We start from the raw sequence: 15,878 nt of genomic DNA on the forward strand, positions 1-15,878 counted from the left end.
CGGGCTCTGGGCCGATGGCTCAGAGCCTGGAGCCTGTTTCCGAATCTGTGTCTCCCTCTCTCTCTGCCCCTCCCCCGTTCATGCTCTGTCTCTCTCTGTCCCAAAAATAAATAAACGTTGAAAAAAAAAAATTAAAAAAAAAAAAAAAAAGACACAGATACATAGGAAAATCATATAGTATCTTTAGGGGTTGATAAACAGTGTAGAGAAAAAGCAGGGATGGAGGATAGTTGTAGGTGATAATACTGTAATTTTAAACAAAGTAGTCAGAGAAAGCACCAAAAAATTCAAAAAATTATTTACCAACTTTCTAATCTTCCAACTAACTTATTTCATATATCATATATATATATATATATATATATATATATATATATATATATATATACATATTCGTATTATCATATTATCACAGAGCCTGACACGGGGCTCAAACTCACGGACCACAAGATCATGACCTGAGCTGAAGTGGGCCACCCAACCAACTGAGCCACCCAGGCGCCCCTACATATTATCATATTTAAATTAATGTTTATTAGAGCATCAACTAAAAAAGCAGACCTGCTCTGTGCTTACCATTTGCCTTATTTCTACCTCATTATGTTATATCTTTATGTACTGAATTATCTATACCTGTATACTTATCTTTGAGCCTTTGGAGATCAGGATTTATTCACACTCATATCCCTAACATCCAGGATAATGCCTGACCCAGAGTAGGCACTTGATAAACATGTACTGAATTAATAATAGTTTATGTAATTTCTCAGAGACTTCTCCATTTTCCATATCCATATCCATTTGAGGGCAATGCTCCTCAAAATCTAAATGGTACTCAAATCTAAATGGAGTGATTGAAACAATAAAATAAATACCTAAAGACCTCATTTACTCAGACTTCAACTTACTCAGGCTTTATTTATAATTGTATTTCTCTATTAATCTCTATTTAGCACTAAGAGACTTAAGAGTTTGATTAAAATTTGGATTGTAGAATATGGCCAGGCACAATGACAACAGAAAAATTACATCAAATAAGAAGCCAAAGAAAAGAAACAGAGAAAATAAAACTGTTCCATCATGGATATACATAATTATTTTACTCCAGCATTAAGAAACTGTCCTTGCTAACCTATGCTACAAATGATAGTACAACATCTATTTTTAAAAGACAGGTCGAGGGGCGCCTGGGTGGCTCAGTCAGTTGAGCATCTGACTTTGGCTCAGGTCATGATCTCACAGTCTGTGAGTTCGAGCCCCATGTCAGGCTCTGTGCTGACAGCTCGGAGCCTGGAGCCTGCTTCGGATTCTGTGTCTCCCTCTCTCTCTGCCCCACCCCTGCTCTGCCCCACCCCTGCTCATGCTCTGTCTCTCTGTCTCAAAAATAAATAAAAACATTTAAAAAAATAATAAAAGACAGGTTGAATTGGTAAAAATAAATACTTTGATATTGGAAGGTGCTAAGGCTGAGTGTTCTGGAAAATTCACTTATGGCTCACACTTCGTTGCCTGATTATAATAGATAAATGAAGTATTAATGTTTCTAAGATTTACAATGTATTTTAAGATTGAACTGATAATAAACTTACATTTCATTGCATGTGTTAGCTGTTCATATTGCTGTTGAACAAGAATGTGAAGTTTATCTTCTGATGTACCTCCTTGAGAGAAATCTTTAAGTACACCTGTATCTAAAAGCAAAGAAATACTTTTAAATATATCACTATTAGGTGTTTTTCATGTATTGCTATAATCACATTGTTTAATTTTTCAATCATTTCCCCTATTTTCTTTAAATGTTCATTTATTTTTGAGAGAGACAGAGTGTAAGGGGAAGGGAAAAGAGAGAGGGAACCACAGAATCGGAAGCAGGTTCCAGGCTCTGAGCTGTCAGCACAGAGCTGGACGTGGGGCCTGAACTCATGAACAGGGAGATCATGACCTGAGCCGAAGTTAGATGGTTAACCAACTGAGCCACCCAGGCGCCCCAACCATTTTCCCTATTAATAACAGTTTTTGTGAAAAATATTTATTAAAACTAAATAAAGAGTATTATAAAAACGCTGAGTCAAAATTAAAAAACAAAATAAGAGTAATTTTGTTTAGTTTGGTTTTAGTATTGTTTTTATTTCTTCTTTAACTTCTTCTGAGATAGTCATCCTACAAGCTAACTTAGATTAGGTTCTGTCATTTAGGCACAGAAGCGAGAATGCTGTAAGTGTGGAGCCTAATAGAGGAAAAGAAAAAAGATTTATTTCCAAGGCAGAAACTGATGAGCTATAATCAGAGCTGAGTAGGAAAGAACACAAAAGGATACAGTTAAAAACATTAACTTACCGAAAGAAATTTTGGAAGGAAAGAATTCAGAGAAGTAAATCTAGTCTACATAGATTAAGAAACAGATCAAGAAGCTCTTAAAGGAACTTAAAAAATTTTCAAAACATACTTCTTGATAATATTAACTAGGATGTATTGAATACTACTTTGTATACAGTATTTTGTCAACCCCCTGAAACATTATTATCCCTTTTAACATTAAGAAAACTGTTCAAACATACATTAAACCACTTATCTGTCATATAGCTACTAGGTGAAGAGCCATATTTTAGCTCAGAAATCTGACCAGAGTCCAAACTTCTAACTTCTCTTTATTCTGCCTCTCGGTAAGTCCCTGGAGTAGGAGAGCCAATTATTTATGCCATATATTTGGCTGTTCCCCATTCTAGTAATATCAGTAAAGGTTAATTAAACTCCATTTCTTCCCAATTTATTTTTACACTTCACATTTTTCTCTCTCTCTTCACCACTTTTAAAAGGACTATTTATACATTATTATACTATAAAACCACATCAATTTACCTCTTTCACCCCATTTTATTGTATGTATTTTTTAATAATTTATTGTCACATTAGCTAACATACAGTGTATACAGTGTAGTCTTGGCTTCAGGAGTAGATTCCTGTGATTCGTCACTTACATACAACATCCATGTTTCTGTAGCATAGTGGTTATCACATTCATCTCACAATATCCAGTGCTCATCCCAACAAGTACCCTCCTCAATGCCCATCTCCCATTTTCCCCGGCCCCCCAACCCCCCACCCTCATCAACCCTCAGTTTGTTTTCTATATTTAAGAGTCTCTTATGGTTTGCCTCCCTCTCTGTAACTTATTTTTCCTTCCCTTCCCCCATGGTCTTCTGTTAAGTTTCTCAAATTCCACATTTGTTATGAAAAAACATATGATATCTGTCTTTTTCTGACTGGCTTGTTTCACGTAGCGTAATACCCTCCAGTTCCATCCGAGTTGTTGCAAATGGCAAGGTTTCTTCACCAAGTAGTATTCTATTATATATATATATGCCACATCTTCTTTATCCATTCATCAGTTAATGGATATCTGGGCTCTTTCCATAATTTGGCTATTTTCAAAAAATTTTTTTAATGTTTATTTTTGAGAGAGAGAGACAGAGTGTGAGCGGGGGAGGGGTGGAGAGAGAGGAAGGCACAGAATCCAAAGCAGGCTCCAGGCTCCGAGCTGGCAGCACAGAACCCGATGTGGGGCTCAAACTCACAAACCTGGAGATCATGACCTGAGCCAAAGTCAGACGCTTACCCGACTGAGCCACCCAGGTGCCCCCAAACTTTGGCTATTATTGAAAGTGCTGCTATAAACTTGGGGCACATGTGCCCCTACGAATCAGCCCTCCTGTATTCTTTGGGTAAATTCCTAGCAGTGCTATTGCTTCATCCCATTTTAAAATAATTCCCAGTTATTAGCAAGGAACAATTTCATGTATTCTTCAATGTTTCTCACATTTTTCAATGTTAAAATGTTTTTCAAACTAATTCATGATTTTTCCCTTCCACCTAGTATCCAAGTCTTTTCAATTCATCCCCACTAAACTTATTAGTCATATTTCTACCCTTGGCACTAGGTCAACAGCTTCTTATTTGCTCTGGCTATTACTTCCTCAGAGGAAACCCTCCTTTTTCCAGGTTTGCCAAAGACGACTTCTTGGCTTATCCTCTTGCCTCTTCAGCAAAGCTTTCAGAACATTGCTAATACCTAGGAAACTTTAAAAAAAAAAATTTTTTTTTAAGTTTATTTGAGAGAAAGAGTGCATGTGAGAGCAGGGAAGGGCCAGAGAGAGAGGGAGAGAGAGAATCCCAAGCAGGCTCCACACTGTCAGCACAGAGCCCGATGCGGGGCTCCATCCCATGAACTGTGAGACCATGACCTGAACCAAAATCAAGAGTTGGATGCTTAATGGACTGAGCCACCCAGGCGTCCCCAGGAAACTTTTTACTTTCTCCCTTTTCATCTCTTGTGGTTCCCTTTGAGCTCCTTTCCCAACCCCGAGTTCATTTTTACCTATGGTTTATTTTTTTCTGCATTCCCACTTCAAAATGACCCAGAATAAGGCCAGAGTTTCTCAGTTGGGAGCTCTAACTCTCTTCACTGCTATGTCTATTATAGCTGCAGCTATCTCCTCCCCTCTTTTCCTATGTCTACTAATTCTTCTTATTTGATTATTTCCCAGTTAACATAGAAAGTTTCTCAGCTCACTATTCTCCACTTGACTTGGTTGTTCTGTTTTACTCTCACTGCGAGGACATTTTCCATAGCAAGTCAAAAATTCCACGGGGTGCAGTGTAAACCCAGTTCCAGACTGTCCGGTATCGTGGAATGTGCTAACTAATCTAATTTGAATCCCAGCTTCTCTACTTACTAGCTACGTGACCTTAAGCAACTTGTGAGATTTCTCAGTCTTGTTCCCCTCCCCCACTGTGAAACAGAGATAACAAAAGAACACTATCCCCAAAAAGTTATTGTGAATATTAAGTGATAGTGATGGGTGCCACCTAGAATAGTGACTGGGACATACTTGTGCACAATAAATATGAGTTTCTTTCCCTCCATTTTTTTTTCTCACTTTTGATCCTGACCTTGCTAGAAACAGAAAGCAAGTATTCACTATCTGCTGAATGTTGGTGAAATGTCTTATCTAATATTCTAGTTAACTTCATTCAACTAGGGCTTTCAATAGGAACAGATTACAGTAAGAATGCATTTCAGTCAATGCACGGCCATACACTGTGGTTTAAAAAGTGGCTCAGAGCGCCAGCCTCAGAGTCAGAGCTGCTGTGTTTGAATCTGGGCTCTGACGCTAGTCACATGGCCCTGGGACACTTCTACACCTCTGGGCCTCAGATTCTGAACTTGTAAAATGTAGAAGCAAGAGTACAGTATCCGTGGTTTTGCTTTCTGCAGTTTCAGTTACTGGAGGTCAACCACAGTCCTGGAAGCAGATAATCCTTTTTCTGCCGAATCAGCAGAAGATCACTAGGAACTTAAGGCTACATCATAGTGCCTACGTCACTCACTTGGCTTTATCTCATCATGGAGGTAGGCATTTTGTCATCTTACATCATCACAAGAAGGGTAAGTACAGTACAGTAAGATATTTTGAAAAAGAAACCACATTCACATAACTTTCATTTCAGAATATTGTTATGACTGCTCTATTTTATTATTGTTGTTATTAATATCTTACTGTGCCTGATTTATAAACTGAACCTTATCATAGGGGCATATGTACAGGGAAAAATGTAGTATACATAGGGTTCAGTGATATCTATGGTTTCAGGCATCCACTGGGGGTCTTGCAACAAATCCCCACAGATAAGGGGACACTACTGTAACTAACTCATTGAGTTCTTGTGAGGATTTGGTGAAATAAAGCAAAGTGCTTAGCTCAGTGCCTTATATATGAGTGCTCAATAAATGGTAATGTTAATATTTTATAATTTCTTAAAGAAGTAAAATATTTCTAGAATTAATACTTAATCTGAAGTATTAATATCAGAAAACATACATACTAGGGATTATAGAAGTCTTGAGTTTGAAATAGTGTGATTATAATTTAATTAGGATCATTTTAGAGCACAGTCTGTAGAGTTTGGCTGATCTAAATTTGAATTCTAGCTCTGCTACTAACTAGAGCTTGTGTGACCTTATAAAAATGAATTAATCTTTCTGAGTCTCAGTATTTTCATCTATAAAATGCTGATAAATTTTAATGCCTATATCTTGAGCACTGGTATATACCAGAAGAGCATACCGGCCAACATGTGTTCTGATTACCTACATCATTCCTATTATTAAATTTATTTATTTTTATTTTTTTTTTTATTTTTGGGACAGAGAGAGACAGAGCATGAACGGGGGAGGGGCAGAGAGAGAGGGAGACACAGAATCGGAAACAGGCTCCAGGCTCTGAGCCATCAGCCCAGAGCCCGACGCGGGGCTCGAACTCACGGACCGCGAGATCATGACCTGGCTGAAGTCGGACGCTTAACCGACTGCGCCACCCAGGCGCCCCCTATTATTAAATTTTTTTAGGGCACCTGGGTGGCTCAGTCAGCTGAGCGTCTGACTTCGGCTCAGGTCATGATCTCACGCTTTGTGAGTCGGAGCCCCACATAGGGCTCACTACTACTGTCAGCCTGTCAGTACAGAGCCTGCTTCAGACCCTCTCCCCACTCTTTCCCCCTCCCCCCTTGTGCTCTTTCAAAAATAAATAAATATTAATAAATAAATAAGTAATTTTAATATTCCCCCTTGCCCATATCACAAAGGATTGCTATAAGTATTCAATGAACAATGAATGTAAAGTACTTTACACATTGTAAGTGCTCTATACATGGTAGCTATTTATTAATAAGATATATTTGATAGGTCATTTTAGTGATTTTAAATAATTTTATTTTTGACATTTATCAACAAATTTCAATAATTTATAAATGAAAAAATTTTAAAGTACCTTCATGCTCATTTAATATAAACTCCACTGGATTACTAACACCCAGTCCTGAGCAGTGAGGAAGCAGCAGAATCACTTTAACTTTCTGCAATCTATGATCCTTTGATTCAATGTTCAGAAATGCCTCATGAAGTATTTCAATATCTTGGAGGGAAAAAACAGAACAATTAGTGCAAAAATATTCATTAAAAATATTAATACAGTATGTAATTAGATCTATTTATCATTGTTCATTTTTTTTTACTGTTTATTTATTTTGAAAGACAGAGCAAGCAGGAAAGGGGCAGAAAGACGGGGGGACAGAGGATCCGAAGCGGGCTTGGTGCCAACAGCAGAGAGCCAGATGCAGGGCTCAGACTCACCAACCATGAGATCATGACCTGAGCCGAAGCTGAAGTCAAACACTCAAATGACTGAGCCACCCAGACGCCCCTATCATTTTTCATTTTTAAATCCTCAGCCTCACAAAAAGTCATCTCATATAGTCAGAAAAGAGAGCTATTCTTCTCTGATAACTTATCAGAGTTAACACATGAATTCTTTCTCCTTCACTTGAGAGAACAATTTTGAAATTTAAATATCTCCTACATAAAATATAATTTTTCATTCTGAAATTCAGATTACTTTTTTTTTTTTTTTTTCGAGAGAGAGCGGGCACAAGTGAGCGAGGGGCCGGGGGGGGGGGGAGCAGAGAGAGAGAATCCCATCAGGGGCAGAGAAAGAGAGGGAGAGAGAGAGGGAAAGAGAGCGATAGAGAAGCAGGGCTTACCCAAAGCAAGGCTCATATACGCCCGAAGCAGGGCTTGAGCTCACCCAAAACAGAGCTCAAACCATGAGATCATGACCTGAGCCAAAATCAGATGCTTAACCGACTGAGCCACCTAGGTGCCCTGAACTTCAGATTCTTTTAAAATACTACGACATAGTGGAGGGAAATGGGCTTTGGGGGCAGAGACACCCAAGGATGACTCCCAACTTCGGTATTTACTAGCTGCGTGACTTCATCTCTCTGAGCCCCCATTTTCTCACTCATAAAATGGGATAACAATGCCTGCCTCATCTAATTGTGGTGAAGACTGAAATAAAGCAGTTTAGTATGGTGCCTAGCACATAGTAAATGCTCAGTGTTGGTTATTTCCCTTTCCCATTGTAATCTCCTTTTATATTCCATCTTCCTCAGAGAAAAAAATGGGGATCAGTAACATTTATGAGGCAGTCTAATGTTCCTTAAGGACTTTAGTTTAGTTGGAAGGAAGTCTGTCCTCACTGAGTATAATAATCTGTGCCCCTATCTTCAAGCCACCCCTCCACTTCTGCAATGACTCCCAGTGATGAGGAGTCATCACTAAAATTGTTCCCCCACCCCCTTTCTCTTGTCTGATCACCCTGTTCATCTTCCTATTCTGTCTGTTTTGAAACTGTTTTTTTTTTTTTTTTTTAATCAGTGGGCCTTTTTTTTTTTTCTTTCTATTTTAAACTTTCGATTGGAAAAGTTCAAACATACAAAAACACACATAAAAACATAATAAATTCTCAAGTACCCATCATGGAGATTCAACAGTGAACCATTCATGCCCAATCCTGTTTCATCTATATCTGTACCCACTTCCACCCCAACCCATATTATTTTAAATGTATAAATATTTCACCACATAGCTCTAAAAGAACTCCTTTAAAAATATAACCACACAAATTTAAAAAAATAAGAATTCCTTATCATCATTAAAAAATAATGGCATCCAATCATGGCTCAAATTTCCCCATAGTCTCACACATGACAAAAGTTTTTTACAATTTGTTTGAATCAGGATTTTAATAAAGTACATACATTGCAATTAGTTGATAAGCCTTATTTTAAATTTCTTCTTATTGATAGGTTCCCTTTCCATTTTTTCTTACAACTTATTCCCTAATGAAACATGGTTATTTGTACTACGGACAGCTTTTCTACAGTCTGGATTTTGCTAATTGCTTCCCCAGAGTGTACTCTAACATGTTCCTGTGTTCTGTGCTTCTTATAACTTACTAGTTGTATCTTTAGAAGCTTAATTAGATTCTGGCTTTTTTTTTCTTTTTCTTTCCTTTTTTTTGGTGGGGGGGTGTGGAGAGAGTGGAGAGGGGAGCAAATCTACTTCACAAGTGATGTCATATTTATCCACTAAGTTATCTTTCTGGCACCAGCAAAGAGGTTGCAAAATAGACCTATTTTAATTCTGTCACCTATTTTAATTCTGTCATACCTTTTTCATATTAGCTAGAATACTTCTAAAAGAAGAAACTTCCTTCCTCCACTGCTTGGTTACTTAGAGGTTCCTATTCTCTCTTGGTAACTAGGTAAAAATTCAGAGGGTAACTGGAAGTGAAATGCTGGGTCATTGGTATGTACATATTCAATTTAATGATTAATGCTAGCTTTCTAGAGTGATTGCACAAGTTTACAGTCCCACCAGCTGTGTTTGAGCCTTCCCAATGCTCTTTACCTTGCCAGTACATGGTACTGCCAATATTTTTCATTTTAATCATTCTGTGGACATGTGACGGTAAGTTGTGATTTTAATTGCATTTCCCTGATTAGTAATGGGATTGACGACTTTCATTTTTTTTTTTTTTTCTTTTTGGCATTTGGATATCCTCTTTTGTGAAATGCCTGGTCATGTCTCTTGCCCATTTTCCAGTTAGGTTGTCTATTCACTGTTAATTTGTAAGAATTTTTTTTACACTGTGGATAAAAACTCTTCACTAGTTTATATGTTCCCTCTCTACAGTTTGCCTTTGCACTCTCTTAATCTTAATGCACAGAAATTTAAAATTTTTCAGAAGTTTACTACAGTCCAATTTATAAATCTTTTCTTTTATGATTAGTGCTTTATGTGTCCTGTTTAAGAAATCTGCCAATCCCAGTCATTAAGTGTTTCTCCTATAATAAATTCTAGGAGACTCTAGATTTGTGTTGACGGCGTGAAGTACAGGTCAGTTTCATTTTTTCTACCCCCATTTACTGAAAAAAAAAAAATCTCAGTAATCTACAGTGTCCTGTGGATTGAACTCAATCCATGAAGATCAACGTGGAGAGAAAGGTCATCTTTATAAGAATTTTTCAGTTCATGAACGTGATTTATTCTTAGATTTGGTTAGGTCTTTGGTCTTTCAGTAATGGTCTATAGTTTTACGAGGAGGTCTTACACATCTTTTATTAGATGTACTCCTAAATGTGTTATGGTTTTTGGTACTATTATAAAAGATACCTGCTTCATTTTCAGATTTTCATTTTTGGTAGGTAGAAATTGAATTTGTATGCTGACTTTGTATCTATCAACCTTACAAAAATCATTTGTGAAATCTATAGTTTTGTTGTAGATTATCTTGGATTTTCCACATATATAACTATGTAACCTATTAATAAAAAACAGTTTTATTTCTTCCTTTCCAATTTTTATATCTTTTATTTCTTCCTTTCTTTTTTTACCGTATTGCCTATGACTCACAATACAACATTGATTAGGAAGTTTGATGTTTTTGATGTTTTTATAAATAAGACTGTTTTCTTACTTTCACCTTTTGATTATCTATTACTAGTGTATAGAAATAATTGATTTTTTATATTTGTGTCTTTCAATTCATTGATTAGTTCTAATAGTTTTTTCATACAATTTTTTTAAGGATTTTCTATATACAGAGTATGTTTTCTGCTGGTTCTGGATAATTTTGCTTTATGCATTTTGAGATTATGTTATTAAGCACATACTACTTTCATACTCTTTCATTTTCCTGATGAACATGTTATAATTATATTTCTAGTAATGTTTCTTATTTAAATCTACTTTGTCAATAGCTCTTTTGTTGGTATATGTAATGTATATCTTTTTCTGTCCTTCTAAGTTTTTTTATATCCTTCTATGTAAAGGGTTTCTCTTATAAACAAAAATATATTTATACATATATATTCTCTTATAAATATATATGTATAAAAATACATATATTTTTAAAGTATTTAATCTGTTTTCTATTTGTCTTACCTTTTTTTGTCTTACCTTTTTTATGTTAATTGGTATTTCAACTCCATATTCCATTTTCTTCCCCTTCTTAGCTATTAAATATTATTTAATTATTTGTGTATTGACTGCCCCAGATATAACACATACCACTGACTTTCTGCTGACTTTAGAAATCTAACTGGTAGCTTCTTTCTGCACTATGAATACATTAATAGTTTTCCGGTTTCAGTTATTTCTGTTAAAAAGTTAAGTTTTTAGTTTTATTGCTTTTCCATTAAAGGTAATATATATTACCACCTGGGCTGCTTTGTCTTTGGTTTTCAGCAGTTATGCCACAATGTACCTAATATGTTTTCTATATATTTATTCTTACTGGAGTTCATAGGGCTTCTTGAATCTGTGGCTTCATTTCATCTATTTTGAAAAATTCCCAGCCTTGGGGCACTGGGTGGTTCGGGTGGTTAAGTGTCGACTTCAGCTCAGGTCATGACCTCATGGTTCCTGAGTTTGAGCTGTGCATCAGGCTCTGTGCTCACAGAGTTTGCACTCTGCCTCTCTCTCTCAAAAATAAATAAACATTTTTTTTAAATTAAAAAAAAAAAGAAAAAGAAAAACTCCCAGCCTTAATTTCAAATATCATCTCTTAATTCATTTTTTCCTCTTTGTGTTCCCATCACAGCATATGGAAGATACTGAATCACTGGGTCCCATGTGTGTTTTATGATCTTTTCCATATTATTAACCCTTTATTTCCCCTTGCTTCAGTCTGGATATTTTTGTGGTTTGTCAGTTAGCTTATTCTTTCTTTAGCTCTGCCTAATCTACTGTTAAATCTACTTACTTCTTAATTTCACATGTTGTATTTTCTAGTTCTAGAATTTTCTTTTGACTTAAAAAAAATTACGGTTTCCAGTTGTCTACTGAAATTCTGAAACTTGGCATTTAGTCTCTTTAGCATATGTATCATAGTTATTTTAAAGTCCACATCCGATATCTCTAGTATCTGGACCATTTGTGGGTTTGCTCCTATTGTAGTATTTTTCTCTTTATATCAGTCATATCTTTTCTTCCTGTTTGTCTTTTTTTTGGTTTGTTTTTTAATGAGTGCCAGACATTGTATTTGAAAACAATTAGGAGATAATATGAGACCTAGGATGATGTTATTTTCTTCCAGAGGAAATTAACTTTTGCTTCTGGTAGGCAGCTACATCTGGCACTAACAATCCCAGATCACCTTGATCTGATGTGAATCTGTCAAAAGTTTTGCTTAGTTTTTCAGCCTCACTGAACCTATAATAAAATGTTATCTTTGGTCACAGCATGATCCAATGAAAAAGATTTTGAAAATAAGAAGCCTAAGGGACTTAGCTTCTAATCCTAGATATTAACACTGTCAAGCACTTCTTTGACTGTGCTCTTATATATTAAAGGATGATAATTTGTACCACCTACTTTAACTACTGTTTGAACTTCAAATTATACAGTAGCTAATGCCAAGCAACATACCAAAGTGCCAATATATGCATTCATTTCAACTATAGTTGTTTAACCAATATTAAACAATGAGAAGAGCCTGGTATAATATGAATTAGTGAAGATTTTAAGAGTATAGTATATAAAGAGTTTTTATGTTACAAAAGGTAACAAATTCAAATATTTTTTACATTTCTAAATTTCATATAACATTAATTACCAAACAAATAAATATTTATACATACTTTTACATCCCATTTTTGTAAAAAGGTTCTTCAGGTCAGGATCCTTAGCTTGAGATTTTACTCCACACACAAATATTTTTGAGGTATTATTATTTGTTAATATTGACATATGGGCAACTGTGTACCATGAACCTGTATTGACCATTAAGATATCATCATCCATATTTAATAAAGCCTTTACAGAATGGACAGCGAGACTTCGAGATTTGTCCTACAAGATAACGATATGATTAGAACTTCAAAGGGTTTGACAAGAGGCATGAACTGATTTCTTTTTGCTTAGGTAAAATAAGTACTTGGTAGGAGTGTTGAGATACCTAATCCTTTTGAGTTTAAAACACCTTAATATACGTTAGAATACAAAGTTAACAAAAATAACTGATAGAAACCGATTTAAAACAAAGACCTGAACTTTGTTTAGCCTAGTTATCGTTTAACTTTTATATAGTACTAAGACAATGCCAAAACCCCCAAAATGTAATTAATAGGTTAGTGATATCCTACTAAGCTCCCATTCTTACCCTTTGATGAAAACTCATCAGCTACTTCCATTCTTTCTTCCCCATTACACTATCATTTAAATTGCTGCTAGTTAACAGATATTACAAGATGGTTGACAAGCTTATAAAAGGGGGCTAGACAGATGAGTTTTTGTAGTTGATCTCAGTGCTCAGCAGGGTATCACTACTGAATAAAGGCCAAGACATTCTACCCAAGAATATGGATGCTGTCAAGGGATAAAACTGAGAAGAACAAGGTAAATCTGAGGCAAGAATTGGAATCTGAGGATTTTTTTATTCTATTGAATCTAATTGTTTTTCATTCTGTTGAAACCACATTATTCCTCATATTCTCTCCCTACATTGATAGTCGTCATATACCTCTTACAAATCAAGGCTCTAAGGCCATATTAAGGAAATAATGGGAAGGTATTACATATTGCATTTTCAAATTCAGGATGGTACTAGCATCTTCCCCAGAAATGGAAGGTAGAAAAGGTATCATTGCACTTTTTTTTTTTTTTAGTTTATTTATTTATTTTGAGAGAGAATCAGAGATAGTGCAATTGGGAGGTGGGGCAGAGAGAGGGAAAGAGAGATTATCCCAAGCAGGCTCCAAGCTGCCAGCACAGAGCCCAATGAGGGGCTTGACCTCACAAAACCGTGAGATCATGATCTGAGCCAAAACCAAGAGTTGGACACTTAACTGACTGAGCCACCAGGTACCCCTCATTGCATTTTTCTTAATCCTTCCTTGGAAGAGAAAACTACAGCCTTTCAGCTGCCAGCAATACAATTATCCCCGTCTATAGAGTCTGAGGAGAACATGTTCTTCATAACTTTACATGGGACAAAGATGCTAGAGTACAATAGGAACACTGATTGTAGGGGTATTAATTTTATTCAAGGTTGAAAATTAGGCTTTATTAACCTTTTTGATCATCTATAAAAATATAATCAGTTTGTTAGGGTTTTTTTAAGTGTTTTTTTTTGTTTGTTTATTTTGAGAGAGAAAGAGAAAGAGAGTGGGGGAGGGGCAAAAAGAGAGGGAGAGAGAGATTTCCAAGCAGGCTCTGTAAGCAGAACCCAATAGTGCTTGATCTTACAAACCATGAGATCATGACCTGAGCCGAAATCAAGAGTTCAACACTTAACCCACTGAGCCACCCAGGTGCCCCGTGTTAGGTTTTATTTTTAAGCAGAGAGATTCTTTGAATAAGTAGGATTATTGAGAATCACAATGAAAGTAAATGTTTACCTGAAATATAAGTTTATAATCTTTGAAAAGATCTATATTTAGAAGATTATTTTTAAGACGAGATGGAAAAATTAAGACATCATAGCAATGTTGGTCCACAGCAAAGACTTTATCATCAATATGCAATACAGATTTGACTTTATTATAGCCTCTTTTCTTCAAACTATAATAAACTTCTTCAGGGCTGTAAATATGCAATATTAGGTTGTAATTAAAAATATATTAAAAATGCACTTAACATTACCATCTCCCCCCCCCAAAAAAAGTATCACTGCATTTATTGCATTTAATGGAACTTATAATTTTAGCCAACAATAAGTTAAAAGATAATTAAAGACAGAAAAGTTAACATATTTATGTAATTACCATTTAGGAATTTGGTGTGTTTTTTTTTAATTTTTATTTAAATTCTAGTTAGTTAACATACAGTGCAATATTGGTTTCAGGAGTAGAATTCAGTGATTCATAATTTACATATAACACCCAGTGCTCATCATAACAAGTGCCCTCCTTAATACCCATCACCCATCTAGCCCATCCCCCAGGCACCTCCCTCGATCAACTCTGTTTGTTCTCTATCATTAAGAGTCTCTTATGGTTTGTTTCCCTCTTTTTTTCTCCCCACTTCCCATGTGTTCATCTTTTTGTTTGTTTAAATTCCCCATATGAGTGAATTGTATGGTATTTGTCTTTCTCTGACTGACATTTTGCTCAGCACAATACCCTCTAGCTCTATTCATGTCATTGCAAATGGCAAGATCTCACTCTTTTTGATGGCTAAGTTATATTCCATTGTATCTGTATCCATTCATCAATTGATGGGCATTTAAGCTCTGTCCATAGTTTGGCTATTATTGATAATGCTGCTGTAAACATCGGGGTGTATGTACCCCTTCAAATCCAATTTTTGTATCCTTTGGGTAAATACCTAGTAGTGTAATTGCTGGATCATAGAGTAGTTCTATTTTTAACTTTTTGGGGAACCTCCATACTGTTTTTCAGAGACACTGTACCAGTTTTCAGGGAATTTGTTGATAACATCCCGAACTAAATCATGATTTCCCAGTCACTCCCCTAGACATGTCCACCGAGGAGAAAGGTAGTATTTCTTATCACATTATTTAGAAAGGCTAGCAACTTGAAATAAAAATAAAGGATTTGATTAAAACTCTTACCTGATTTTACAAGTATTTATCCAAGCATAAAGTGGCAAAGTGGAGGCCCTTAGTTCCTGGTTCCTAACTGTTTCTGGAAGAATGTGGTAAATTGAAAGGGCATCGTGTTTGATTCGACATCTTGCCAATGCTGCAGCCAATTTTATCTTAAAACTAGAGACAGAAAATCCATTTTTGGTGACTACTGCATTGAAGACAAGACTATCAATTTTCCACTAGAAAAATTCACAAATTAGACTTAGAATTCTAACAACTATTTCTGTAATTCTACTTTAAATTTTCATAGTATAAAATAATATTTAAAATTAGAAATCCGATAATCCTGCTTCCTTTTTTCAGTTTTTGCTGCTTCTGTACAGATATGAATCTCCTCAGATATTTATCTCAATTGTTGATTGAAAGAAA

General features: G+C 35.7%; 1 protein-coding gene across 3 annotated transcripts in view; it reads right to left on the minus strand.

Annotated features, from left to right (window-relative positions):
* Window positions 1–15,878, minus strand: part of NSUN7 (NOP2/Sun RNA methyltransferase family member 7) — a 52,844-nt gene that overhangs the window by 14,029 nt on the left and 22,937 nt on the right. For all 3 annotated transcript variants that reach the window (XM_025922029.2, XM_086705190.1, XM_025922031.2), the window contains exons 5-9: window positions 15,474–15,626; window positions 14,299–14,482; window positions 12,541–12,751; window positions 6,828–6,971; window positions 1,590–1,691 (exon numbers count right to left, since the gene is read on the minus strand). In XM_025922029.2, coding sequence (XP_025777814.1) covers window positions 1,590–1,691; window positions 6,828–6,971; window positions 12,541–12,751; window positions 14,299–14,482; window positions 15,474–15,626 — 794 coding nt within the window. The remainder of the gene's footprint in view (window positions 1–1,589; window positions 1,692–6,827; window positions 6,972–12,540; window positions 12,752–14,298; window positions 14,483–15,473; window positions 15,627–15,878) is intronic.

The sequence above is a fragment of the Puma concolor genome, chromosome B1 (genome assembly GCF_028749965.1).
Source record: "Puma concolor isolate L17-30 chromosome B1, mPumCon1.1.hap2, whole genome shotgun sequence".
Lineage (NCBI taxonomy): Eukaryota > Metazoa > Chordata > Mammalia > Carnivora > Felidae > Puma > Puma concolor.